The 27,598-nt window shown below is 33.1% G+C and overlaps 1 protein-coding gene across 5 annotated transcripts in view; it reads right to left on the bottom strand.

Annotated features, from left to right (window-relative positions):
• The window catches only part of LOC129607005 (eye-specific diacylglycerol kinase), a 198,621-nt gene that overhangs the window by 16,293 nt on the left and 154,730 nt on the right, over positions 1-27,598 (bottom strand). For 2 of the 5 annotated variants that reach the window (XM_055517687.1, XM_055517688.1), the window contains exons 14-17: positions 23,417-23,464; positions 19,690-19,753; positions 17,677-17,834; positions 14,135-14,298 (exon numbers count right to left, since the gene is read on the bottom strand). In XM_055517687.1, coding sequence (XP_055373662.1) covers positions 14,135-14,298; positions 17,677-17,834; positions 19,690-19,753; positions 23,417-23,464 — 434 coding nt within the window. Of the gene's footprint in view, positions 1-14,134; positions 14,299-17,676; positions 17,835-19,689; positions 19,754-23,416; positions 23,465-27,598 lie in introns of those variants that run through there. The other 3 variants (XM_055517691.1, XM_055517689.1, XM_055517692.1) reach the window with 3 other exon arrangements.

The raw sequence follows: 27,598 nt of genomic DNA, 5'->3' as shown, positions 1-27,598 counted from the left end.
TATGAAACCCAGAATTCTTCAAAATGTTCTTGCTTTGATGAAAAAACCAAAGTGCCAAGCCGGGAAAAAAAGAATTAAGTGAAAAAGAAAAAATTTGTTTTTTGTTTTGATGAAATGAATATGAAATATCAATTTTAATACAATAAAATTAATGACATTGTCTCACAACCATCCAATAACGTTCAACTAACGATAGCAAGATTATGAAATAAAAATGACACATGAAATTTTGAATTAAGTTATTTGTGAACTACATATAGCGGAAAAAGAAATTTTTGATTTTGTTGATGCACCTTATTTGTTAAAACTAATAAGAAATCGCTTCATAGATTCAGACTTTTATAACAAAACTATAAATTTAGTACCCGTAAGAGAAATGGTGGACATTATCGGATTTGAAAACTTCGCATGAAATATATGAAAGTTATTTAACTGTTGCAAATGTAGAATGAAACAAGTAAAAACGTTTCAGTCGGTATAAACCAATTGAATTATACCCTGCACCTTTCGTTGTTGTATAGTAATTACTCGAACCTGTAAAACCATTCTATAGAAACTTCACGGATATGTCTAACCTATAACTGGACACACAACTGCCAAGTTTCTTGAATCTGATTTTATTATTTTTCCAAATATATAAAATAAGCTTTTAGACTTGCATGGGAACTACTCGAACCTGTAAAGCAATTCCACCAAAACTTCAGAAACATGTCTGATCTATAATTGGACACACGACTGCCAAGTTTCATGAATCTGACTTTATTATTTTTCTAATTATTTAAAATAAGCTTCTGGAGTTGCATGGCAAGTACCCGAACCTGTCAAGCAATTCCACTAAAACTTTACAAATATATCTGACCTATAATTGGACATATGACTGCCAAGTTTCATAAATCTGACTTTATTATTTCGCCGAATATAAAAAATTTGCTGTTGGAGTTGTATCGTAGCCACCCGAACCGGTGCAGCTATCCCATTAAAATTTTTCAAATATATGTAAAATATAATTGGACACATGTGTACAAAATTTTATATTGATCAATTTATTAGTTTTTGAAATATATAAAATTAACTCTTTGAGTTGTATGGTAGCTGTCCGACCCGTTGTCCGAACCCGTTGTCCGAATTAGTCCAATTACAATAGGGTTCGTTCTTGGCACAAAAGAAACAACTTGTCAAAGTTTGGATAACGGGTTTGGGTTTGATTCGGATAACGGGTTCGGGTAGCTGCCATACAACTCAAAGAGTTTATTTTAAATATTTCAAAAACTAATAAAGCTATAAATATAAAATTTTGTATACATGTGTTCATTTATATTCTACACATGCTCTAAAAATTATAAAGGGATAGCTGCACCGGTTCGGGTGGCTGCCATACAACTCCAACAGCAAATTTTTTATATTCGGCAAAATAATAAAGTCAGATTCATGAAACTTGGCAGTCATGTGTCCAATTGTAAGTCAAATATATTTCTAAAGTTTTAGAGGAATTGCTTGACAGGTTCGGGTACCTGTCATACAACTCCAGAAGCTAATTTTAAATATTTGGAAAAATAATAAAGTCAAATTCATGAAACTTGGCAGTTGTGTGTCGAGATATAGGTCAGATATATTTCTGAAGTTTTAATGGAATTGCTTGACAGGTTCGAGTAGCTCCCATACAAGTCTAATAGCTTATTTTAAATATTTGGAAAAACAATAAAGTCAGAGTCATGAGACTTGGCAGTCGTGTGTCCAATTATAGGTCAGACATATTTCTAAAGTTTTGGTGGGATTGCTTGACAGGTTCGAGTAGCTCCCATACAAGTCTAAAAGCTTATTCTTAATATTTTTAAAAATAATAAAGTCAGATTCTTGAAACGTGGCAATTGTGTGTGCGATTGTAGATCAGATATATTTGTGAAGTTTTGATGGAATTGCTTGACAGGTTCAGGTACTTGCCATACAACTCCAGAAGCTAATTTTAAATATTTGGAAGAATTATAAAATCAGATTCATGAAATTTGGCAGTTGTGTGTCCAATTATAGATCAGACATATCCGTGAAGTTTCTATAGAATGATTTCACAGGTTCGAGTAATTGCTACACAATAACGAAAGGTGCAAGGTATAATTCAATCGGTTTATACCGACTGAAACGTTTTTACATGTTTTTAATTTCCTGTTTTTAATAAAAGTTAATTTATTTAAGAAAATTTTTTCATTTATGTTGTTTGTATTATTAAAGTTGACTTCAAAGTCACTGACCGTCTTTAAAAGTACTCTGCCATTACAATATTAATTAAATATAAAAAAACCAAAGCGCTGATATACATACACTATGTATGTATATGTTTTCGTTTTTGTTTTTGGTGCTCAACCGAACGCACATTTGAATGAGAGTCGCATACTGTACGTTAAATTTTTAATTTAAAAACTTTAAAGGGGTGTTTATTTTTTTTTGTCTTTTTGAGCTTTTGCCGTTTGCCATTTGTTTTTATTAATGTCTTTATATCTAACAAGTCCTAATGCTAAGAGAGAAACTTGAAAGCACGACCTTATTTTATATGGGTTGTTTTAAATCGAAGTGGCTATTTTTTGAGAAGAAATATTAAAATAAATTCACATTTATCATAAAGCAGGTAAAATTTCGAAAATATATTTGAAAAATCAAGAAAATATATTAATATTTTCATTCATAATTATTTTAAAATTCTTGAAACAGCGGAAAAACAACAAGCACAACCTTCGCCTTCAACGTTTTACATGTTACTGAAAGCATTTCATTATTTTTAAGTCAACAGCTTTTTTTTCGCATAGGGTAAGTAAACTCAAGGTATGGGAAGTAACTGTGGTGTCAAGTTGAAAATATAATTAATGAAAGATAATTATTAAATATTGATATGAATACATAGTAAAGAAAAAATTTGAACAGGGAATAAGAAAATAATGTCTAAAATTCAATCAAATATTATTTTTTAAATACAAATTTTATAGACACTTCTAAATTTTACCTCTATTTGTGAGAAAAATTTTTAAAAATTAATATATTACCTAAGTAAAAAAATATTTAAAAGGTTTTCGAAAAAACAATAATATATTTTTGCGACCGGATTTGAATATCTTTTTTATTTTTGAAATAAATAGTATCCTAGCAAATGAGTCAAAAACTCCGATTGTAAAATGACAAGTAGAAAGTACTGATATCCGTAAATTTTTGTCCGTTTGCGTTTACTATTAAGATTCATACATAGGTAGGGCCTTTTTTATCATTTTTTCTTTCCTCCTACCTTTCTTTGTTTTTCGTGCAATAGAATTTAAATGGGAAGCTTTTTAAAAAATGTGTATATCCTGAGATTTTTTAAAATATTAAACTCTTTTTTACGTAAAAAAAGAAAAATATAATAAGAAATATGACACGATCAGTGGCATTTAAAGAAAAAAACAGGAACAAACCCAAAAAATCGTGATATTTCGTAAAAAAAATTGAGTATTGGGACTTGTTAGATATAAAGACATTATTTGAATACTAGTTATGTGTCAATAGCGAACAAACTAATATTAAAGAATGAATCACTTCACTGAACTTAGCTGATTAGTTCACTTCTTCCAAAATGAATCGTTCATCGTTCACTAAGAATTCCAATTTTCTTTTTTAGTTTTAAATTACAATAAAATATTAAAGTAAATTAAACAAAAGTTTAATTTAAACTCAAATGGTTTAAAATTTTTTTTTCTTTAAATTTAAGAAATTAGTTATAATTTCTTATAACAGTTTTTTAAGTAAGTTTTAAATTTTTCTCTACGTTTCAAACTTTTTGGTTTATAGAGACATTTTGTGGTTCAAAACTTATTACTAATTTACAAACCAATTACATATTTTTTCTTTAAAATATACCATAAATACGAATAACCATATAATTCTAACCAAAAAACATGAAATTATATATACAAAAGGGAAGTATACGAAATAAACAATTGAACGAGATTTAATCGGTCAGAGATATAATCGGTCAGTGAAAAAAGTAGTTCGTTCAGAACGAATCACTGAAATGAACGATATTGCCCATGACTAGAATACACTGAAAAGACTGGCAACTATGTTATTTTGATAGCCAAAAAGCAAACAAAAAATATTTCAAATATAGCAACATTTTTGGCCCCATATTGAATACATACATATTTACTCTGTAGTGATATTCATAGCTGTTTTGTGACATATAAAATGTAGATTTTATTACATTTTCATTTGGCATTGTGATACTTCTGAAGAGTAATGAAAAAACGTATTTTTAGCAGCATTAATAAAAAAAAAAGAGCAATTAATGTTAAGAACGCAGTGCAATGAAACAGATAATGTATTTCTTCGCAGAATTTCGATTTCTACCTGTTTTTATTTTTAGAAGCACGCAAAATCATATTATCTTTTCTTGGAGTGTAGTGCGTGCGTATTATGCAAACAAATGAAAAAAGCTGTTAGTACGAAGTTCCTTTAAAAAGGGTGTTGCTTTTATTTGCATTTAATTTCCGAGAATATTGCCAATTTGAGCTAGCAACTATTATTCATTTATAATGTATACTTGTTGAATATATTATGGTGTTGTTTTGTACAAATTTACCAGAAAAACTAAAATATTTAACAAACAAATATTTTTTTTAAAAGGAAAAGTTAAGATATTCGATAGAAAAAGCATTATCGAATACATCGAATAAATTCAATTTTAACCATTCAAATAGTATATACTAACTTTTTAACACGCTTGTGACACCATTTTAAACATAAAACTTTTTTTTATTTTCAATGTTTTGAGTTTTTAAGAATATTTAAATCGTATTTCCACTGTTTAGAAGATGTCTGATGCTCAATGATACTCCTGAGAGAGGGTGAGTTTGCCTCAATATAAACCAAAAATAATAAGTGAAATTTTCCTTTCTTCGGTTTCCTGCTTTAATTGTTTGACCTTAAATTTGACCTTTCTAAAGGCGGCCGCGCTTTTTACACATTTTCTAATAACGAAACTGTTTAAAATTACAAATAGAAGAATAAAAACATACTAAATGAACTCATTCTAAAACGAAAATATTCAACCGAAAAATCAATTTACGTATGCATCAGAAAGTTTTTAATAATTTTTGTCGTAAAAACAGTATTTTTTAGGTTTTAATTACAGCTACCCATCGATTTACGTTTTTTCGATATATGTATGGCAGCCAAATTTTTGACACCAGGTTTTATTTTGTGTAGCTGTCAGTTTCGATTTATGATTCTTTTCATGATTTCCGACATTACGCTTTGTTATGTATTTAATTTAGTTCCGTTAACGTTTTTATTTAATGTTAAAAGTGATTTTTAACATAATTTTTAAATTTTTTGAAAGTCAAAATGGGAAAGGTAAGTAACAACTTTGCTATAAAAAAAGAAAAGAAGGACTATTTTATTTAATGAAAAGGTGGAAATAATTAAAGAAATTAAAAATTTAAAATAAAATATACTATATATAGAACATATATTTCCAAAATTATATCTTTTCTTTGAATAAAAAACGTTTTCTTAATTAACTTTGGAATCCACACATAAATTTTTCATTGGATATTATTTTTCTAGTCTCGATATATGTTGTTTTAATATATACCGAGAAATTTCGGTCCCAAGAAAAAGCATAAATTGAGGGATTCCAGTATTCGATCATACGTATGCGCTCCATAGATGTGTTAATCTTGAATTTCCTACTTACTTATCATAAAATCAGAAAAGTTCTAGGGACAAATTGAATTTAAATTTACTTTTCCTTCACGTAAAAAATGTATAATAAGCTAGAACAGTGATGCCCAAACTTATTTTTCTTGGGCCAAAAAATAAAATTTACAAGATATGGCGGGCCAATTTTTTTTTTTAAAAATCCATTTAAAAAGTACACAAAAAAAAACAATAATGCAAAAGTGAGAAATTAAGCGTGTTTTATTGAATAATTATTTTAATTAATTTTTTCAAATTAAAAAGTATAAGTCCCAATAATACAAAAATTGGAATTTATTGTATTTTATTATCAAAAATTAAATCAAAAATATATTTATATTAAATATGGTGCGATGTATGTGCTTGCATGGTAGATGCTAGTTTTGTAATGTTTGGTTCTATTTTTGACGTTGAAATTCTTAAAATGTCCTGCAAATGATTATCTGATAGCTTATTTCTGCTGTTAGTTTTGGCATTTTTCATTTTTGAGTAAGTTTGTTCACATATGTATGAGTCGCCAAAAATTGATAACAATAGCGGAATCACCAAAAAATTTTGGTGTAAGAAAATGTTTATTGTTTTTTGTATAGTTATGGTTTAGCTGTGATTAACGTAAAATTGGTGTAATATTATTGTGAATAATTATAAACTCAAGGACTGATCGGAACATTTTGGGAAAAAATATTCATTTTTTTTTTAAATTAATAGACGTAAAGGAATAGAAATATAATATAAATAAACATGTGGAATAGAATAACTGAACATATTTTTTTTCTAAATAAATTTCCGAAAATATTTTTTAAAAAAAAAAGTGTTAAATTTTACTTTTTTAATAAAAAGTGTTAAATTTTATTTTTTAATAAAAAGTGTTAAATTGCAAGACCCTTCGAGGGCGGGCCAGAGAATTGGAGCTGGAGGGCCAGGTTTGACCCGCGGGCCGTAGTTTGGACATCCCTGGGCTAGAAACACAAATTATGATTATTGAATTTTGTTTTTAACTTTAGTTTTAAATTTTTAGCATTAGAAAACTGAAGAATGTTTTCATTATTGTAAAAGCGAAATAAATTAATAAAAATTGTTTTTTCTTCCTCCCGGATTATTAAAAAAATGTAAAAACGGATGCTAAAAAAACTAACTTTGTACCTACCCGGAAAGAAGAGCAAAGTAAGAAAAATATTCGTTTTAATATTTTATTCGCCTGGACTCATTCTTTGCTTCGGGAGTGTCATCAATCTAAATTAACCACTAAATTACATAATTTTATAATAAAATATTTGTAGTTTTAGTTTGCAGCAAAGTATATCTACCCAAGAAGTAGTTCGACTCTCCGTTTACATCACAATAATGTAATCGCTCACCAATATTTGTATACAAAAAATTTCCTTACCTAAAAGAGTTAAGCAGAATACCTTCTAATTTTCATTTTTATACACATCAGAATTTTTCTGAGACGGAAAGAGTACGCAATAGATGTCTACCTGTTTTTTATAATGTATTTTTAAAAGCGGGAGCTATTTTTTTTTCGTATATAAAGTGTAGAAAAAAAATATTAAGAATTTTAAAAGCGGGAGTTTCATTTCTGTAATTTATTCCACACAAGGTGGCAGAAATGGTATATCCATATTATAAAAGGGAAGCGATTTAAAAACAAAATTTGATTATTAAAATAAGAAAAATTATAATTTATATGGACATATATAATTGGAAAAAGACAAATAATATTAACAAAAAAAATTAAAATTTGTAATTAAAATTGTCATTAATTTTATTGTAATAAATATAAACTATGAATTTTTTGTTTTTTTTTCAATTTTGTCTTTAAAAATTGAAAACATATTTCTTATGAATATACATACATACACGCACATATCGGTAATACGCACTTTGTTTTATAAATTGCTTAATTTCCATACCTCGTCTACATCGCGGCTTGACCTGAAAGAGTACTGGACGTGAAATCAGCTCGAAACTCAAGCTGCATTTTTACTATATTAGCTTGTGCAATGGACAAAACAAAAGGATTTAGTACCCCAGATCTCTTCGGAGGTCGGCTCTACGGATTCTGGGGAGAGCCATTTATTGCATTTGATTGATCCTTTCAGGAGGAACGCGAAAACCCGGCGTTTGCCACCTACATTTGATGTGCGGATTTTAGAAAAGAATAGAAATATAGACGGTGGACTACCGAACATTCAAGCTCCAGAGACCAATAAGGATATAAACATGAGTAAAGTGCAAGACAAAAAAAGTGATGATCAGAATGCTGACATACACAAAAGGATTAGCCAACTGGAACAGTTCTGTGTGGCTTTGAAAAACGAGGTTCTTCAACTGAGGGCTGAAAATGAGAAGCTAAAGAAAGAGAAACATACGCAAATTACAAACAATAAGTCTAATGTGGGCAGTCATAAAGAAAAAGACGCTGCACCACGAGCAAAGCAGGTGAGGTCAGTCTTGGACGCCTACTCAACAGATGAGGATGAACTCGCCAGAGAAACGGATTGGATCTTAAAGCAAAAGAGGTCCAGTAAAAAACGAAAAGCGTTATCTGACCATTGGTGCAGTGGTTATGGCACCGGCCCTTTACACGAAGGGTCTCGGCTTCAAACCCCGGTCAGGTCACTATGAAAATTATATTCAATATTATATAACTTAATATGCAAATACTAATAAAATATTATACAAGTAATTTTCAAATGTTCATAATATTCGATACTAAAGACTAAGAAAAATAAACAGTAAATATTAATAAACTGAAATATTTAATATAAATAAAAAACTACGGTAGGCTAGTCACCTACCGTAGAACTGACTGTAGAAACTAGAGCATCATAGATATCATGCACTAGCCCTATACTCCTCCTAGGAGTGAAGAAGGAAAAAAAAAAAAAAAAACGAAAAGTGGAATCATCTCCGGAAGTGGTTCAGGTGACGACCAACGCTGAGAAAGTGGATGTTCCTGATTCTAAAAGTCGAGGCAATGTCACGAAAAACTCTAGGCCGCCTCCAGTAGTCATAAGTAATGTGGTTGACTATAATAAAATAGAGTCAACATTAAAAAATAAGGACATCAATTATAATGTTAAAATGATGAACAACAATCAATTTATGCTTATTGTAAATTCCGAAATGGACTACAGGAATCTTACTAAGGCCATGAATGGATCTGGACTGAATGGCATACCCATGAGAACAAGCAGGCCAGACCAATAAAAGTCATGGTAAGAAATCTTCACCCCAGTTGTAAACCGGAAGACATAAAAGAAGACCAATAAAATTAAAAAAATAAAAGAAAATGGGAAAAACATTATGGTGCCTCTACAGCAGTTTATGTTAACATTCTCAAATTAAGAGGAGATGAAAAAAATTTATGAAATTGATCACATAAACAGGATGAAAGTTAGGACAGAGGCACTTCGAAAGGATAGGACCATTCCGCAGTGTAAAAGGTGTCAAAGGTATGGTCATACACAAAAATTTTGCCAGAGAGAACCGAATTGTGTTAAATGTGCAGGCAGGCACTTAACATCAGATTGTAGTAAGCCAAAGAGTACTGCAGCAAAGTGTTCAAATTGCTTGGAGGCCCACCCAGCAAACTATAGGCGATGCCTTACAGCTAAGAAACTAAAAAACGTAGAAAGAGGAACAACAACAACAACTTGAAGAATTCTGAACGGCCACCGAGGCAATTCACCTCGAGAATAGTCTCAAAAGATGTAACTTATAAGGACGTTCTCCAAACGAAAACTGATGGCAGTGGCACGAGCAATAAAGCACGGGCCAGTGACGTGAATGTTTTGTATAAAATGAAAAATATGATGCAGAACATGCTAGATATGATGGACAAAATCTCTCAGAGATTGAGCATTTTAGAGAACGAAGGGAAAAAATCGAGTACCAAAAGGCTTGGTAAATGATGGCACGAGGTAATTTTAAAAAAGCAACATGGAATTGCAATGGTATTGCAAATAAAAGGGACATGCTTGAAGTTTTTCTTCATACACAGAATATAGACGTGTGCCTCGTAACTGAAACACATATGACCTCAAGAAGCAGGATTCGGTTTCTAGGTTATAGAATTTACAACTCGGACCACCCTGCAAATATAGCGAAGGGCGGAACGGCGATAATAATAAAAGAAAATGTGGTGCATTGCGATCTGCACCAGATGCAAACCTAGGGAATGCAAATGACAGCGGTTCAGATCACTTCGACTAAGCAAAAATTTAGAGTGGTTGCATTGTATTGTCACCCCAAATTTAAAATTACGGCAGAAATGTTTCAAGGCGTTCTGACAGACCTAGGCGATAGATTTATATTGCGGGGTGACTTTAACGCCAAGCAAACTGATTGGGGTTCAAGGCATACCTCAACTAGAGGAAGAGAACTTAGGATAGCAATTGGCGGCACGGGGTGCCTTTTTCACTCTACTGCGAAGCCAACGTATTGGCCAAACGATGTTAATAAGTGTCCAGATTTAATAGATTTCTTCATAACAAAACGGATTGCGAAAAATTTCAACGAGGTACATGATAACTATGATCTTGACTCCGATCATTTGGTGGTTATTCTTGAACTTAAGGAAAATATAGTTATGAAAAGAGCGAAACCTGCGCTGACAAATGGAACTACAGATTGCTCAAGATTTCGCTTAGAGGTTGAACGACAAATAGACCTAAGGAAAAGAATAAGAACGACCCAGCACATAGATGTGGAGGCCGAAAACTTTACTAAAATTATTCAAAATGCGGTTTGGACTAGTTCCAAAATTAGTGCTATTAGAAGGGGGGGCATTAACTATCCCCCACATATACTAGCAAAAGTAAGACGAAGCAGGCGGTCGAGAAAGAAGTGGCAGCAAACGCGTGATCGTACTGATAAAACCAGATATAATCGTGAATCGCAGCAACTAAGACGTTGTATTAGAAAACACAAATAGGATTCGGTTGCTAATTATGTTCAAAATTTGACGGCGTAGGAGAAAACCAATTACTCACAGTGGAGGGCAAAAAGGGACCAGCATTTGACCTAATAACGGCCGATAGTTTGAAAGAATTACCCAAAAGGGATATAACGATGCTTACGCGCCTAATAAATGAGTGTATAAGGTTTAATTACGTGCCTGAAATTTGGAAAGTTGCAGAGATAATCATGCTGCACAAACCTGGCAAACCTATAGACAGGGCGACTTCTTATAGACCAATCTCATTGTTGTCTATTATTTCAAAACTGCTAGAGAAACTTTTATTGAGAAGACTTCAGCCTATAATTTAAAGTAAAAGGTTAATCCCGAATCATCAATTTTGTTTTCGCCGGAACCACTCAACCGTAGATCAGATTCATAGAATAACTGACCTAATACGTAGAAAATTCACTGGAAGAAAAAACAATATGTTCTAACATATTTTTGGACGTAGCCTAGACCTTCGATAAGGTTTGGCATTGTGGATTAATAAAAAAACTTAGGCGATTATTACCAAGGCAGTATGTTGACCTGCTCGAATCTTACCTGACTAATAGGGTATTTCGAGTTAAACAGGAAGAGAAGTACTTTTCGCTTAGGGATATCAGGTCGGGGGTACCACAGGGGAGTATATTGGGCCCGATACTATACTTGTTATATACGTGTGATATTCCTGAATCGGAAGGAGTGACAACAGCTACATTTGCTGACGATACAGCAGTTATCGCAATAGGACGAAATGAAAATGAATCTACACAAAAATTGCAAAGGGCCAGTGATGAGATCTCAAAATGGACTAGAAAGTGGAATATAAAACTTAACGAGGTGAAATCCGTACACGTAAATTTCACTAATAGGAAAATTGAAAATTCATTTTCGGTTCGAATAAATGGCTTCTTGATTCCGTCCGCAAACACGGCGATGTATTTGGGAATGACGTAGGACGCGAAGCTCAGATGGAAGGAGCACATAAAGAAAAAGAGATCTCAACTAGAAGAGGAATACAGAAAGTTTGAATGTCTTTTGGGGAGGCGTTCCAAATTGACAATATACAACAAAGTTTTGATATATAATCAAATATTTAAGCCTGTCTGGGCTTACAGTATTCAGTTATGGGGCTGCGCTATACAAAGATTTCAAAATAGAGTATTACGGGACATTGTAAACGCCCCTTGGTATGTCCGTAATGCCGATATACACAGGGATCTCACGATCCTAAGTGTCACAGACGAAATTAAAAAGCAAGCAGCCAATCATAAAATGCGTTTATCCAATCATGTCGATATCGAGGCGGATCGATTGGTTGACAATCAAAACTTTGTTAGGAGACAATGAGTACTTAGTACGCTAGTGTGCCAGATCAAAAGCTTGTAAATAATCAAAAAGGTTACAGCAAAATTAATGGTTAGTCGTTCCCGGCTAGTTTTATAGTTTATTTTGATGAGGATGTTTTTTAGTGGATTAAAGTTCCACACTACTGTTTTTCGTCTGGCAGAGTCTTTCGAGATTTTTCACACTTCCTCTCGGTAAAAAAAAAACAAAAAATGTTAACTTACAAGCCCGAAAACAGCGTTTAGCTATTAAATTTTAAATCATTATTAACATTTCAAGTCAAGTAAGCGGCTTGGGTGAAATCGGCTTCAATTCAAGTAACGTTTATATAGACATAATAAGAGCTTGAAACAGCCATATAAACGGAGTACACACATATTACTACATCATATTGTGTACCTATCTCGAATAAGTATGTACTGTATAACAAAGTACTCGTATGAAATTTTAAATTTTTAACTATTGCTTTTATACATTCTTATGTTATTACCTAACTTTATTACTAACTAATGGAACGAGTCGAACTTATTCTTGGCTCGATATACTTTGCTTTCCAGTAATTGATTACCAAATTTCTATTGCTGTGCCCCAAAAGCTTTAATATCAGTTTGCTATCATAATTTCTTTATATCTAACAAGTCCGAATACTCATTTTTTTTACGAAGTATTCCCATTTGTTGCTTTCGTTTCTGTTTTTTTGTTTAAATTCCATTGATCGTGACACATTTCGTATTATTTTTTTTTTGCGTAAAAACGAGTTTATTATTTCAAAAAATTTCAGGATATTAAACACAATTTTAAAAAGCTTGCCACTTAGATTCTATTCAACGAAAAAAAAGAAAGGTAGGAAGAAGAAAAAATTAATATTTTTTTCAAATTCATATTTCAGTGTGGTTTCAAATGTTAATGAGGAAGGAAGGGTGTATGATTTTTCATATATATTTTTTGTATTTCTCAATAAGGTAAGTTGAGTAGTGTCGTTAAAAATGTTAATAAAAATAATATAATGTGATACATTTCAACAACTTCAGTTATTATCTCATTTCGGTTATTTAAAACATACAGAATTGTTTCAGATGATTTATTAAGTTAATAAATACGTATGTACCTGCTTCCAAAAAATTTCATTTGTACATAATTATTTGAAAACTGTTTAAAACATGTTATATTTTGTGCTTGTGAAATTTATCTCTGCTCTTCTTTCATATTTTATTAGCCGGAAAACAAGAATAATTTATTTATAAAATGGCCTTGTCGATGTATAAATGGACTGTCTTCATAGTATTCGCAAACGGAAAAAAATTTACATAAGTACCTACTACCTGTCGGGATTTTTGAGTCATTTGCTGAGGTGCTATTTATTTCAAAAATAAAAAAATTTAAATCCGGTCATAATAATATATGGTTATCTTCTCCAAAACATTTTAAAATTTTTTTTATTTGGGTAATTGATATACTAAGCCTTTAAAATTTTTCTCAAATAAAAATTGAGATAAAATTTTAAAGTGTATATAAAATTTGTATTGGTAAATTGGACACACCTTTGCAAAGTTTTGTATTAATATCTCTATTAGTTCTTTATTATTGAAATATTTCCAAAAACCTCTTTGAGTTGTATGGCAACTACCCGAACCCGTTGTCCAAATTGATCATCTTTCCTTGGCAGAAAAGAAAAACTTGTGAAAGTTTGGTGTCGATTGCATTATTGGTTTTTGAGTTATCGTGCGATCGGATGGACGGACTTGTCTAAATCAACTCAGAATTTTACGCTAAGCCAGAATATATATACATTTCCACATCGGAGACGACTCCTTCAAGTGGTTACAAACCCTATACCCTTCACGAAGGTGCAGAGTATAAAAAATTATGTCGTATATGAATATCGTATATAAAATTATGTCGCTTGTATAAAAAAAAATCATTTTATAGTTAACAGATTTTTAAAGAAATTATACTTAATTTTAAATATTTATCTAAAAAAGAGTATTGACTGCACTGCAGACAAATTTTATTAATTAGGTATTGCAAACTTTTTCCTTTATCAGCCGTCAACAACGTAATTGTGCCCCAAAAAAATATATTTATGACTAATTGGAATGTATATTATTATAAAACCAATCTTACTTTCTAAATAAGCAGCAAGATCGAGGGCATTTGCATTAAATGCAACCATCATTGGTGTAAATCCTTCAAAGTTCCTTATTGATAAAGACGCTCCAGCAGCTACTAGCATTATGGTTATATCACGATAATTGTGTCCTGCAGCTAAATGTAATGATGTTTCACCCCTAAAAATAATGAAAAATTTTTGAAAAAAAGGTGAAAACTATAGAAGGCGATAATATATAAATTCAAAAATGTTACATGACATATATATAAATCTGAGAAAATTGAGAAAGTTTCAAATTACATACTAGTAAGTTTTAAAAATATGAACATGAAAACATTCTAATTTCAGCTAAAATATAATTTTGTTTGGTTGGAATTAATTCTGAAAATATTCAAAACACTTTGACTTTATTGACTTCCAAATACTTTTTATGATTTTAAGTTATGTTACGTTATTTTTGTCATAACACGGTGAAGATTCCTTGATTCTTTGATGTATGTATATGTAGCAATCATGACATCGTCTTCACTTAAGCTATTACTAGATAAGTTTACTAAAATTACTCTTACAATTTCTTAGAGTAAAATGTTCATCACATACATAGTTTAGAACTAGTGAGCTGTTTGGGATTAGATGTCTTCTTGGTGCAGTTAAGGAATATTATTAAATGTAGAATTATAACGTTTTCCAGGTAAATTGGCTGATATCATCAGTCACATAAGAATTTATGTATAAAATTATTTGAGGGCAAATAAGTTTTGACTCACATTGCTAATTTTTCAAATTTTTTCTACGAAAAACAATAAATATCATCACATACATAGTTTAGAACTTGTGAGCTGTTTGGGATTAGATGTCTTCTTGGTGCAGTTAAGGAATATTATTAAATGTAGAATTATAACATTTTCCAGGTAAATTGGCTGATATCATCAGTCACATAAGAATTTATGTATAAAATTTTTTGAGGGCAAATAAGTTTTGACTCACATTGCTAATTTTTCAAATTTTTTCTACGAAAAACAATAAAAATAGATTAAATTTTCTTCCTCCTGATAATATGGTGTTTTGCATCAAAGTTTTGCACAGGAATTTGAATCATGAAATATCTTGCCGTGTCACCTTACAAAATACCAACATTTAAAATTACTTTTTGTGCTAATTTTTTGCTAAAACTTTTAAATTAAATCATTGATAAGGTTTAATTTATGATTAATCATGTAAATAAGATTATAAAAGCTCATATTTATGTTAGCAGAACATTGAAATAGTTTTTCAAAAGGTCTTGTTTTGCAGTTACGGAAAAAAGCATGGTTTATAATGAGATTGTTATAGCTGACTGTTGATATAACTGTATTTCCAAAACAGTTATATTATACAATTAACTTAATTTTTTGCAAATGCACTGCTGATTTTACATTAAAATAGTTAACTTTTTGCACATTGTTTTAAAACATGAAACTCTGCAGCAAAATACTTCTGTATTTCATAAAAATAATAAAAATATTTCTTAAAACGTGTTTTAAATTCTTAAAGTATATAAATCTCTAATTTTTTAATGTAAGGAGTTGTAGATTTTGTAGATTTGTAGATTTGTGCGCCCCCATCCGAGTGTGGGGCATGCCCTACAACACACGCTCGAGACCCACCCTACTGATGAGTTCAAGCAACTTGTGAGGACCAGAAGACCGTAACTCTGCCACCGTTAGAGCAAAGCCTCCCAGAACCTCCCCCCTCCTACGAGCAAGAGCATCACACTACCCCAGGAGGTGCACTGAGGTCTCTCCATACTCCCCAGAGAATCTGCAAGTATCCTCATTTTCCAGGCCCAGCTGACTGAGGTGTCCCCTAAGCCTGCAGTGACCCGTCAAAATGCAGGTGAGGACCCTCACCTGATTCTTGCCCATCCCTATAATTTTCTTAAATCGCTTCTGGTCATAATCTCCCAGGAGCATTTTGGCTTGCCGCAGCCCCGGAAGACTTCTCCAGCGCTCCGACCGCCTTCTTTCTGATTCCTTTCTTAATTCCCAACGAATAGTATGTGGTCCAATCCCGCAGAAGGGCTCCGGCCCAAGAAGAGGTGTGCTTGCCCCCTTCCTCGCAAGCGCATCAGCGGCCTCATTTCCTTCCACACCCACATGGCCCGGCACCCAACACAGTTCGGAGAATTGGGTCCTTGGCCCAAATACCCCCGCACCCGTCCCAATACTTGGCTTTGACCTATCTGCGTACCATCTAACAACGTGTGTTCCAATTGGGAGGCCCGAAAAGTCACGCTCCCAGTCTCTTCTGTTACTCAGCAACGAGGCAAAATTTTTCTCGAAGCTGTAGCTCCTTACCATGTCGTCCCTAGGCATCGATAAAAGCGGAACCTCCCCGACAAGACGACCGCGGTCTCTCACACCGATTATTCCGGCTCCATTTCTCTCCAACCTGAAAATGGCAGCCTTCGCTGCCATCTCCACAACAAGGTGCAAGGGGGTTAGTCCCAAAATCACCTCCATTGCCGCCGTTGGACAAGTTCTCATAGGCCCTGTGATGCAGACCCATGCGAGTCTCTGCAATCGTTCTAGGTTCCTTCTAGCCGTACCAAGAGCCACCCTTCTTGCCCATGCCACTGCTCCATAAGTTAGGAGCGGCACGACCATCATGGTATACATCCACCACATGACAGACGGGGAGCAGCCCCACGACCTGCCCAACTGTATTGCATCAGGTCCGGGCCACTCGTAATCCGCTTTGGACTATATCACAAAGAGTTCGGCATAAGCCTGGACACCGATTCCCTGACGAAGCAGCTCATCAAGGAGTTCATCCACGACCAAACTCCACATTATCGGGGACAGAACCCCACCCTGTGGACATCCCCTGGCCACGCGCATTCTTAGGGGCTCTGCCCCACAGCAGTCTATGCTACCCTCGTAGCCAACATATTGGACATCCATAGAGAGGTGCCATCATCCACGTCTCTACGCTTCAGGGCGCCCGCAATCGCCTCATGAGAAGTGTTGTCGAAGGCCCCCTCGATGTCCAGAAACGCGCATAGCGCCAGCTCTCCCTGTTCTATTGTGCTTTCTAGGGTACTGGCAAGGCGAAACAGAGCAGTCTCTGTTGACCTCCCCGCCCAATACGCATGCTGGCAATCGCTCAGCGGCCTCCTCGCCAGCACCCCCACCCGGACATGGTTATCAATTATTTTCTCCATCGTCTTCAATAAGAACGAAATGAGGCTAATCGGTCTGAATAACTTTGGCACCATGTCCCTTCTTCCCACTTTGGGAATAAAGACAACCCTAGCCACCCGCCAGGACTCGGGAATGTATCCGAGAGCCAAGCTACTTCTAAATATTCTTATTAAGAAAGGCATAATTGGCTCCAGCCCGCGTTGCAGAAGTGCTGGTAAAATTCCATAATGTAAGGAATTAGAGTATGTATGTATATAGAGAAATTTAATCAAAATTAATTTAAAATACTTATTAAAGTTATGTCATAGATGTTATAAATATTTGTTCAAATGTATGTAAATATATGTGCTATATATGTATCTTTAAATGCTCACTTTATGTTGTCTACCATGTTGATTAAAGATCTTGACGCATAAGTAATTAGAAATTTTACTATATTTTTATTATTAAATCGAGTTCCATAATGCAAAGAAGTTTGACCATTTTGGTCAATAGACAGCAAAGAATATCCCTGTTCATATAAAGCTTGAAGCTGTAAAAATATTTCAATAAGTAATATATAACCACAATTAAAAATAAAACTACAGTATCAAATTACACTAAAATTACAAAACAAGCATACTGTTTTAAGTTATGTTAAAAATGTTGCTTCTATTCCTATGTAAAGTGCTAACCTAATAAACGTAATATGTATACGAGTATATAATATAATTGTTCTTGAATTCATTTACCTAATCTTGCGAAATTAAACACGTATTTTTGGTATGTATAAGTTTTTTAAGTTAATAATTTAAATTTTTTCAAGAGTGAAATTTGGAATGAATGCTTGGAAGCTTTCTTGGATGGTATATTTCTAGCTTACCAAAACCGATAAAGAATCAGGTATTTTGTATTTAATTATAACACTTTTTGGTAGGTACCAACTTTAAAAAATTTTCTTTGCAAAGTAGTGTATGATAATTTTATTCTTACATCGATTACATTTCTTCTGAAAAATGCTCGCCTTGTGCCTTATTTATAGAGGAGTACTTGAATTTTTAAATTTTAAATGCGATATATAATTTAAAAATATATATATTATCGTAAGTCGTATTTAAAAAATTTAAAAATCTTAATTTGATGTTTTGAACAAAAAATTTGGGAAAGCCTGCTGTTTCGGATATATAAAGTACCAAACATTCAAATTTTACAAATTTCTAGCGGCATGACTTGAGAGGGGGTGGAGATAGAAAAAAATTTTTCCTAGAAAAATATACTATTAATCAGTGTCTAAAAGTTACTGAAATTTCAGACTCTCACAGTCAGCAGTCTAGAAGAAAAACGATATCAAAAATTTGGAAGAAACGGATTTTAGATAAAAGTAAATTTTGACGGCTATTTTGTTGTTTTAAAATTCAAATATGGTATGCTGCGATAAAAGAAGCCTCTCACTATCTTTCTGCGTTTGCAGAATTTAAAAGTTGTTAAAAAAAGCGGACACACCGCCCGTCTCTCCGTGTACGGACGGACGGACAGACTGAAACTAATAAGTACTTTTTTTAATTTTTTGGAAAAGTGCTTAAAATGGGGAACACCTCCACAAACATTTATGTTAAAGAAAGACTTTACTTTTAATTATCGCTCTTTTCCAAGTTGCATTTTTGTATTATTTGTTATAAGAGAGCAATTTTACGAAAGAAAATTTGTACAATCAAACTACTTTGTAATACATACATATACATTACTCGTATAATACGTATTGTTTACTTTGAGTTGCTTTGAGTTTGCATGTTTGATGAACTATATTTTCAAAAGATATAGTTCATTATCAAATTAAAATCAAAAGGTCTTTCGATTTTAGTGCGCTAATACACAAATATTATGAGTAGAATTTCCTAAGTTTTATTGTACCAAAATATAACTTAATAGTGTATAAGCAGGTAATAACTTAATAGTGTATAAGCAGTGTAAAATTATAAATAAAATTTATAATTTTGCAAGAAAAGGTTTATTAATTATAATAATTTATTAGCAATATAAATTGGAAATAAATTTTATAATTTATTTTGAAATAAAGACGAGTAACCGAGACATAATAAAGAAAAATAATCTCTAACTATAATTTTTTCAGACGATTCTCAAGTACACATGAAAGTTCTCAAGTTATATTTTTTATATATTCTGTGGGAAAATTTTTTATCTTTTGATGCCCACACTTTTTGCAGCGCCCTAGAAATTGTTGCACTTTTAAGAAAAAAAAATAAAAATAAAATTAAAGCACTCTAAATACAAAAGCAAATTTATTTTTCAAGCGATGAGAAATACTTAAGTATGATTTAGCAAATCAGGTATGATAAAATTAACTTTTAACCTTATATTTTGAATTAACTACATAAAATATAATGTACCGTTTGAACATCTCCTCTTTGTGCTGCTATTAACACGGCATCTGTAGTTTTTTCAAGCAGGCAACTAAGAGTTAGTAACGTAACAAAAAAGAGAAAAAAGATGTACATAAATTTTTAGTTGTAAATTCAGTTATGAATTGAATTCACGAATTAAAAGTAAATAGTACAATATTACGACAAAATGAAAAAGAAGAACAAGTGTTAAAATGTATTAAAAATGTTCCTTCATATTTCATATTTGATAGAAAGTTTTATTTTAAAAATTTAAAATCTTCCAAAGTTCTAAACAGATTATTATTATCAATGATTGAAAGTTCTTGAAATTTTTTTTTTTTGTTCTTTAAGAACGGTACATCTGTAGTTTCAGTCGTGTGTCTATGTAGACGATTCGTAAATATGCAGACGATTTCGCACTTTTTATGGAGTATATAACCTTTATAAAGTATCTTATCCACCCATTCATCCATTTAGAGGTTGAGAATTTTCGTGTTGTGCATCGATATTTTGCTTTTGTGCTCATCAGTGAATGCAAAAAAAAATTTACATGCAATTGAATTTTAAAGACGCCAAATGTTTTTTTAAAGTCCCATAGCTTGAAAATGCTTAAAAAATATAGAATATACATTTTTTTTTAAATTTATAGTTCCTCTAAATTGAGGAATTATACTTGTGATATATGTACATATGTACACGAAACGCAACGAAATTTTTTTTTGTGTTCATAGATGTGCATAGATTTTAGCTAATATTTTATATTTGTTTTTCGGTGATATATTGGAACTCAATGTACGGTTTTTTTTGTTTACTGTTTCCCCCATATGCGAGAAAGTGTGGATTTAGACATATCTATAAATTTTTCAACGACATATAGAATAAGGCCTATTTAGTAAGAAATTTCACGCACATATTTTTGCATGGTATAAGATTAAACTGTATCAGCCGTTCCTTTCATTGTTTCGGCAGTTGAAAAATGACGGCCAACTGTTTTTCATACCGTACCAATTTTATAGCAATTTTTTAGCAAACATTTTTAAATTATAATAATTAGCCTTTACATGATTTGTGGATAGGGCCGTTATTTAACGTTTTACAATTCTTTAAATATACACTAAAAGTGTATACACATACAGTGCTTTTTGCAGCGTACAATTTTATGTGTATACAATTGGAGCATAAATTTTATTGTTCCAACAAAATATGTATATATGTTTATTACAACTACATATATACATTATTAATGAGTCTATACTTTTCATCTTATGTAGTAGACAAGGATACAAAAATATTGATAACGCTCATGTTATTATGCTTACACATACATATGTTCCATCGGTCATTTAGATAAATAGATGGAAGATATAATTACGTATTTGTATGACGTTGACATTTTGTGGTATGATTGAAAACCTGTCGAATTATGATAACGGAAACAAACTCCTCTTATCGCGTTATGAATTTTTTATTCAATATTAGTGAAAACTGTACATATGCATGTTTTTTTTACATCTTCACTTCTAGGAGCAGTATAGGGCAAGTGCATGATATCATAGATAGCATGTAGTTGCCGTAGTTTTCTCTTTATATTAAATATTTGAGGTATTGTTTATTTTTCTTAGCTTTTAACATCGAATACGATTATTATGAATATATGGAAAATTACTTGTATACTATTTTTTTATTTTCTAAGTAGTGCATACTAAGTTATAATATTGAATATAATTTTTATAGTGACCTGGCTGGGGTATTTAACCGAAACCCTTCGGGAAAAGTATCGGTTCCATAACCACTGCAACAATGGTCAGGTACATAGACATGTACTTATTATATATAATGGTAATACAGTACAAAATAAACCACATTCACACTAGCAAATAAAAAGAAATAATGGATTTAGAAATTATCAATTTAAAAATATTTTTAACGAAATTTTGGGAATTAAGAAGACAAAATTTTACATATCTACGAGTACATACTCGTATGTATGTTCGAAAATTTGCACTGCAAAATGTTTTATTTATTAAATATTATTTTTTAGATCTTTTAATACTAAGTTGATAAAATATTAAATATGTATGTACTTATAAATTTTTTTTATCATGTATCATGAATTTATTGCTGCACCGATGCCATATATATCTATCAGGCTATCAAGCTCATAGAGCAACTCAAAAATAAATTCCAAATTTCTATAGAGTTTAAATGGAAGCGGTGTCGGAATTTATTTGTGTGATGGAAATTGATCAATATTTTTGGCTCTACTGATTCTAAATATTTATTAAAATTTAAAATTTAAATTTCATAAAAATCGGTTGCTAAATTCCACCTGAAAAGTGCATTAAAAAAAAAAATACGATTTTTAGCGCAGACAACCTTTCTTGTCTTCCAATGGAATAACATTGTACATATATCTATCAGGCCTCCAAGCTGAAAATACTTTCCGAAATTTTGTATCGGAAAAAAATACAAAAACATTTCTTAAATGTTTTATGTTTTCGAATTTTTTTTTTGTGAAATTTTATTGAATTTCGTTTATTAAAGTATTTTTGCTAGAAAATGAAAAACTTTAATACATATTATTTGCTTATTAATATCACTTTTTCTGTTGACATATTACCGACTGTGTCTAAATTTGCTAAAAGTCAAACCCTCCATCTATTTATTTTATTGATCGAAGTATGCTCCCATTTTGGGTATATGGTATAACTTTAGGTACTAGTATTTTAAAAAATTGTATAGGTATGTTACATGTGCATAATATTATTACAAGTAATAGATTCCAAATTTTTTTAAATTCAAAATTAATAAGCAATTTATGTCACAAATTTATATTGGAACTTCTTTGCAGAAAATTTTTCAATAATTTTATTCAGAGATCAGAATGCACATGTTTAATTATTTCTCCAAAATATACAACATATGTACATAGATATTTATGTATGTATAAAATAATAAAAATTTTGTCAAAATAGTATAACATTAGGTCTATCTAGTATAAAATCTTTAAAAATAAAAAAGAATGACGTAATTTCTCGCAAAAAGAAAAAATAAACCAGACGAAAAAATTGAAAAAACTCTTAAAACTTTATAAATATGTAGATAATAAACGTCCAATTTCAAAATATTTATAAAACCTATACTGCATATAACATGTAAGTAAAGATTTTTTGGTTGTACGTTACAAAAAATCGAAATGAATTATAAGAGAATGAAACTTAGAAAAAACCATTTGTGGACTCATTTTGCTTATTTTATTCTATTTTTAATTAAAAATATTGAAAAATAATAATTGAAAAAAATTAAGAGAAAAAGTATAAAAACAATAATTGAAAAAAAATTTATTGTTAATGAAAAAAATGTTTTTGAAAAAAAAAAATGTCCTGACATAACCAAGAAAAGTATGTATGTTTTGAGAGCTTTAGGATTTTAAAAGTTTTTAAAACACTAAATTTTACTTTACAAAACTTGAAAAACTTCAAATATTGAGAAAATTAAAATGTCATGATTTTCTCTTATTTTTTCTCAAAAAGTATTATACCCAGGCGCTTTGCAAACAAAAACTTTATAAAGTTTTTTCAAGTTTTATAAATTTTTAAAAATTTTCATACATGTACCAGACAAACCTATTCTGTTTATGCTTTTTTTTAAAAATATGCATACGTACATATTCACATATATAAAATTAGAATTGAAAACATGTACATACAAAAATCGAAAACAAATAACATACCTGAATCCAAACGCGTCTTCGTTAAAACTGAACAATCGCTCTGCATAACTGTAAAATTGTTAAAAAAAAATAAAAGCCAAGTTTAGATTATTATATTTATGTTACTCGTATGTATGGATGTATTAAAAATGTAAAATGATTAATGAAAGAGTTTCTTTACAAAGTGAATAGCAATACTTTAAACAACAATATAAAGTGTTAAAATAACTTTCGAAAAATTTACATATACATATTGTGCTACGCGAATAACATTTTTTCTAAATATAAGTATTATATTAATTACTAAATATACATACATACAAAAATTAAGCACAAATATAATAAATGGTGATCATTTTCATCATTTTCAAGAATAGAAACTATTAAATCTTACGCTGTATCTAAGCATTTTTAATTAATTTTCGCCGCTTACTTTTCTATTTTTGACATTTTTTTTTTTTAAGTAACGCTTCCTTTTCCAAGGATAAAGAATAACTCTTAAGTTATAGAAAGCTGGAAATAATTTAAAAGGAGAGCTCTTTTCAGATGAGGATAAGTTGAGCGAAGGCAGCATTATGTGCAGGCTGAGGAAGCAAAACAACAGGCTGCTGACCCAGAACTGGCGTGTACTTGGCGAAAAGGTGGGGTCAAGAAGTAAATTCTTGACGGTGGCCGTAGATGAAGTTTCGGCTGGAGTTCTTGAGCGGATGGACTCAGAGATAGAAATGAGCCGAGCTGCCGAGAATGGAGGGAAAAACGACGAAAAAGGCGTCCTATTACCTCCTCAACAGTTTTTTCTCGTGGCGGAAATGACGATAGGAGAGAGATTATTAGGATACGGCTAGAAGGAAGGTAGGAACTTTCTTCTAGGAGACGAAGGAAGGACGTGAGACGCTCAAACCAATGAAGGTATTTTGAGGGGAATGTGGATTGTCTTCCTGTATGTCTAGAACGGTTGGGGGAATCTGCTGGGCGGGATGAAAAGCAGGTGTGGATTAGTTGTGATGGTAATGCGCATCATACTGTCTGGGTGAGCACGGATACAAATACTACAGGCGAGTCTTTACTTGTTTTCCTTATTAGTAGTAATCTTGGTGTGGCAAACGTAGATAAAAGGCCTATATTTGTAAAAGGATTAGGGAAGAAGTATTGAACCTTACATTGGTCTCGCCCTTTCTGGGTGATAAGATAGTAGACTGGCGTGTTCCTATTAAGCCATTCTTATTGGATCACAGCACATTGAATTCCAGAAACCCGCTGGCGATCAGCTGCCGGCCAGCTATCGAGTCAAGAAAAGTACGGACTGGACTGCTTATAGAGGGGACCCAAAAAAACGTCGGGGCTCGATGGTGGCGGAGGTCAGGACTGTTGGTGATCTGGAACTCGTTGCACAGCAGTTGTGTGGGGCGGTGATAGGCTCCTTTGAGTGCAGTTGTCCTCTATGGACAAGGTTCAGCAACAGGAAAGTTCCATGATGGAATGATCGTCTGTCTGACCTAAGGAAGAGGTTCAGACTACTATTTAATAGGACAAAAATGAGAGATATAATTGAGAGATAAGGCGCTCCAAGAGGGCTTCCTGCAAGTCCTTCTGTATGGGCATTGAAGAGTTGCCTACGGCTGCAAGAATTCATCGGATTATTTCTAAAGAATCTAGCAGTATCGTGGGGCTTTTATGAAGCCAGATGGGGGTGTACACTGAGATCAGGGAGGAAATGCTTCTGCTCTTGTTTGAGGTACACTTCCTCGGCTCGGAGGTACACTTCCTTTCCTGGTGGGGGCTGCTTTGGGGTCCAATTGGCTACACATGGCCACAGGAGACCAGTGAAACAGGACTGGGCGCTAATCAATAAAATTGTCAGCTACGAGAGAGTTAGGTGGGCCGTATGTTCGCTCAAACCTTAGCCTGGCGGGGCGGGATCTTTCCTGCCTTGCTGTAGCAAGGCAGGGACTAAGGTCAGTCTTGCTGGTTACTTTTGTTCTCAAGGCCGGTAGCGGGATGACCAGTCATCAAAAATCAAAGAGGCCGATCACTCTGTCATCATTTGTCATTAAAGCGTTGGAAAAAATTGTGGCGATGTCTCTAATTGTGGACCCTCTTTTTATACATCAGTACGCCTATCAGGCTACTGATAAGGTCCACTGTAGTGGCTCTGCTGAACCTGACCTCTAAGATCGAGAAGTCCATGGAGCAAAAGGATATTGCCCTGATCGCTTTTATGGACATTGAGGGAGCTTTCAACAATACCTCATATGGATCAACTATGGTCGCCCTGAGACGGAGGGATGTTGAAGAACTGGTGTGTAAATAGATCTTGCACATTCTTGAGAGCAGAGCTGTGCAGGTGTCTCTCGGAGACATGCGAATTGTAGCTGGTACCTCCAGGGGTTGTGCTCAGAGGGGTCCTTTCGCCGCTTATCTTCAAATTTACAGAGGACTGCATGTCTGGGTATCACTGGTGCAATGGCAGCGACGGCTGCAATGAAGGTTTTGTTCTTGCTTCTATTGCATCTTGTGGTGGGAGCACGGACTAGTATGGCAGCACAGAGGATCGCTAGTCTTGATACTCAGAGATGTGACAACCGTAAGGGGGGCCTTGGTAGACTTTGGCTACCCCGGTTTGCCCTTGGACGAGTGCGAATTAAGAATCAATTTCGACAGGCCCTTCAGGGCTGTGCTTCCTAGTAGGGAAGGCTGGTTGAATCAGGGGTCTTTGGGTTGAGACCGAGCTTTAAGTTACGCAGAATCTTATGGTTGTCTCCAACGGTTTTCCAGACGGAGGTCTTTGCGTTGAACCTTTGTATACGTGAAAACATTCGCAGGGGAGATCAACACCATAAACATATTCTTAGATAATCATGCGGCGTTCCGGGCGCTTGACTCTTACAAGTCGAGTTTGGTATGAGAGTGTCTGCAGGCGCTAGTGGAACTTGGTAGAAGGAACAACGTTACTCTACCGTGGGTCTTGGTGAATGTGGACATTTATGGCAATAAGGAGGCGGACGCTCTTCTGAAGTTGGGAGCGATGATGGACTTTGTCGGACCTAAGCTTTTCTGTGGGCTATCTTATTGTCATATGAAGGGGCTTGGGGTGAAACGAATGGGCCGCCTCCAACAGGAGGGCTGGGATCGGGCGTCGGGAATGAAGCAGTCGAGGCTCTTTATTCTTGGTCCGTCTCCCGGAAGGGCCAATGAGCGGTTGGAATCTAGGAGGGGGAGGCCAGGTTGGAGGTGGGCTTCTTTCTCGTGGCACTGCAGGCTTGGCTATCATTTCCACAAGCTGGGACAACTTGTGGACCGTTTGTGCAGATTTCGCCATGATGAAGATGATGGCATAATCAGAGCACATTGTCTGCTTTTGTGAATCACTTGCCAGGAGGCGATTGGTTCACTTGGGTGGATATGTGGCGGCACCCTCGGATTTATGGAAGGTGGTGCTTGGGCGAATCTGTAATTTTGTGGGAGTTACAGGACTAACTGGTGCTTTATAGGTGGCGGGATGTTACAGTAAGTCTTTGAGGCTGCAGTGACCTGGTCTGAGGTTGACCTCTGCCAATCTACAATCTAATCTAACCGTTTGAAAGATTTCTATGCAATATAGTGCTTTTTTTATCATTGAAAGATTTTAAATTAGTTTTCAAATTACCTCTTAATATTTTTTGTGCGATTCTATTGTTCGATTTTGTGTCTTCCTGAGATAATCTGGCTGTAAACTAGACGGTTTCCATTAAAAATCGCTTTTTATTCTAGGTAAACATTACATATGCGAACTAGTTTATGATACCCGTAGGAACATATGTTCGAAGGGTATACTAAATTTGCCTTACCGTTTGTAACGCTAAGAAATAATAGTCTTACATATAGACCCAAGTGTATGTTTTTGATCAGCGTCGAACTCTGAGTCGATTTGGCTTTGTCCGTCTGTCCCAACGATAACTCAAAAACTAATCGCGCTAAATTCACCAAATTTTCACAAATGATTGATTATAGTAAATGCCAGACTCCAAATTTAAATTGGGTATGATCGAGGTACTGGTTCGGGTAGATGCAACACAACTCCAAAGTTTATTTGGCTATATCTCAGAAAATATAAAAGATGCAATATTGAAATTTCAAACAAGGAAATATATTAATAGGCCAATGAGTGTGATAAAAGTCGTTGAGATTGCTTGGCTCTTTCTGGTAGATGCCATACAACTTCAA

The sequence above is a fragment of the Condylostylus longicornis genome, unplaced genomic scaffold, assembly GCF_029603195.1.
Source record: "Condylostylus longicornis isolate FDR11 unplaced genomic scaffold, ASM2960319v2 ptg000024l, whole genome shotgun sequence".
In the NCBI taxonomy this organism is placed as follows: Eukaryota; Metazoa; Arthropoda; class Insecta; order Diptera; family Dolichopodidae; genus Condylostylus; species Condylostylus longicornis.
The sequence above is the reverse complement of the archived record's forward strand: the minus strand, read 5'-3'. Positions and strand labels throughout refer to the sequence as shown.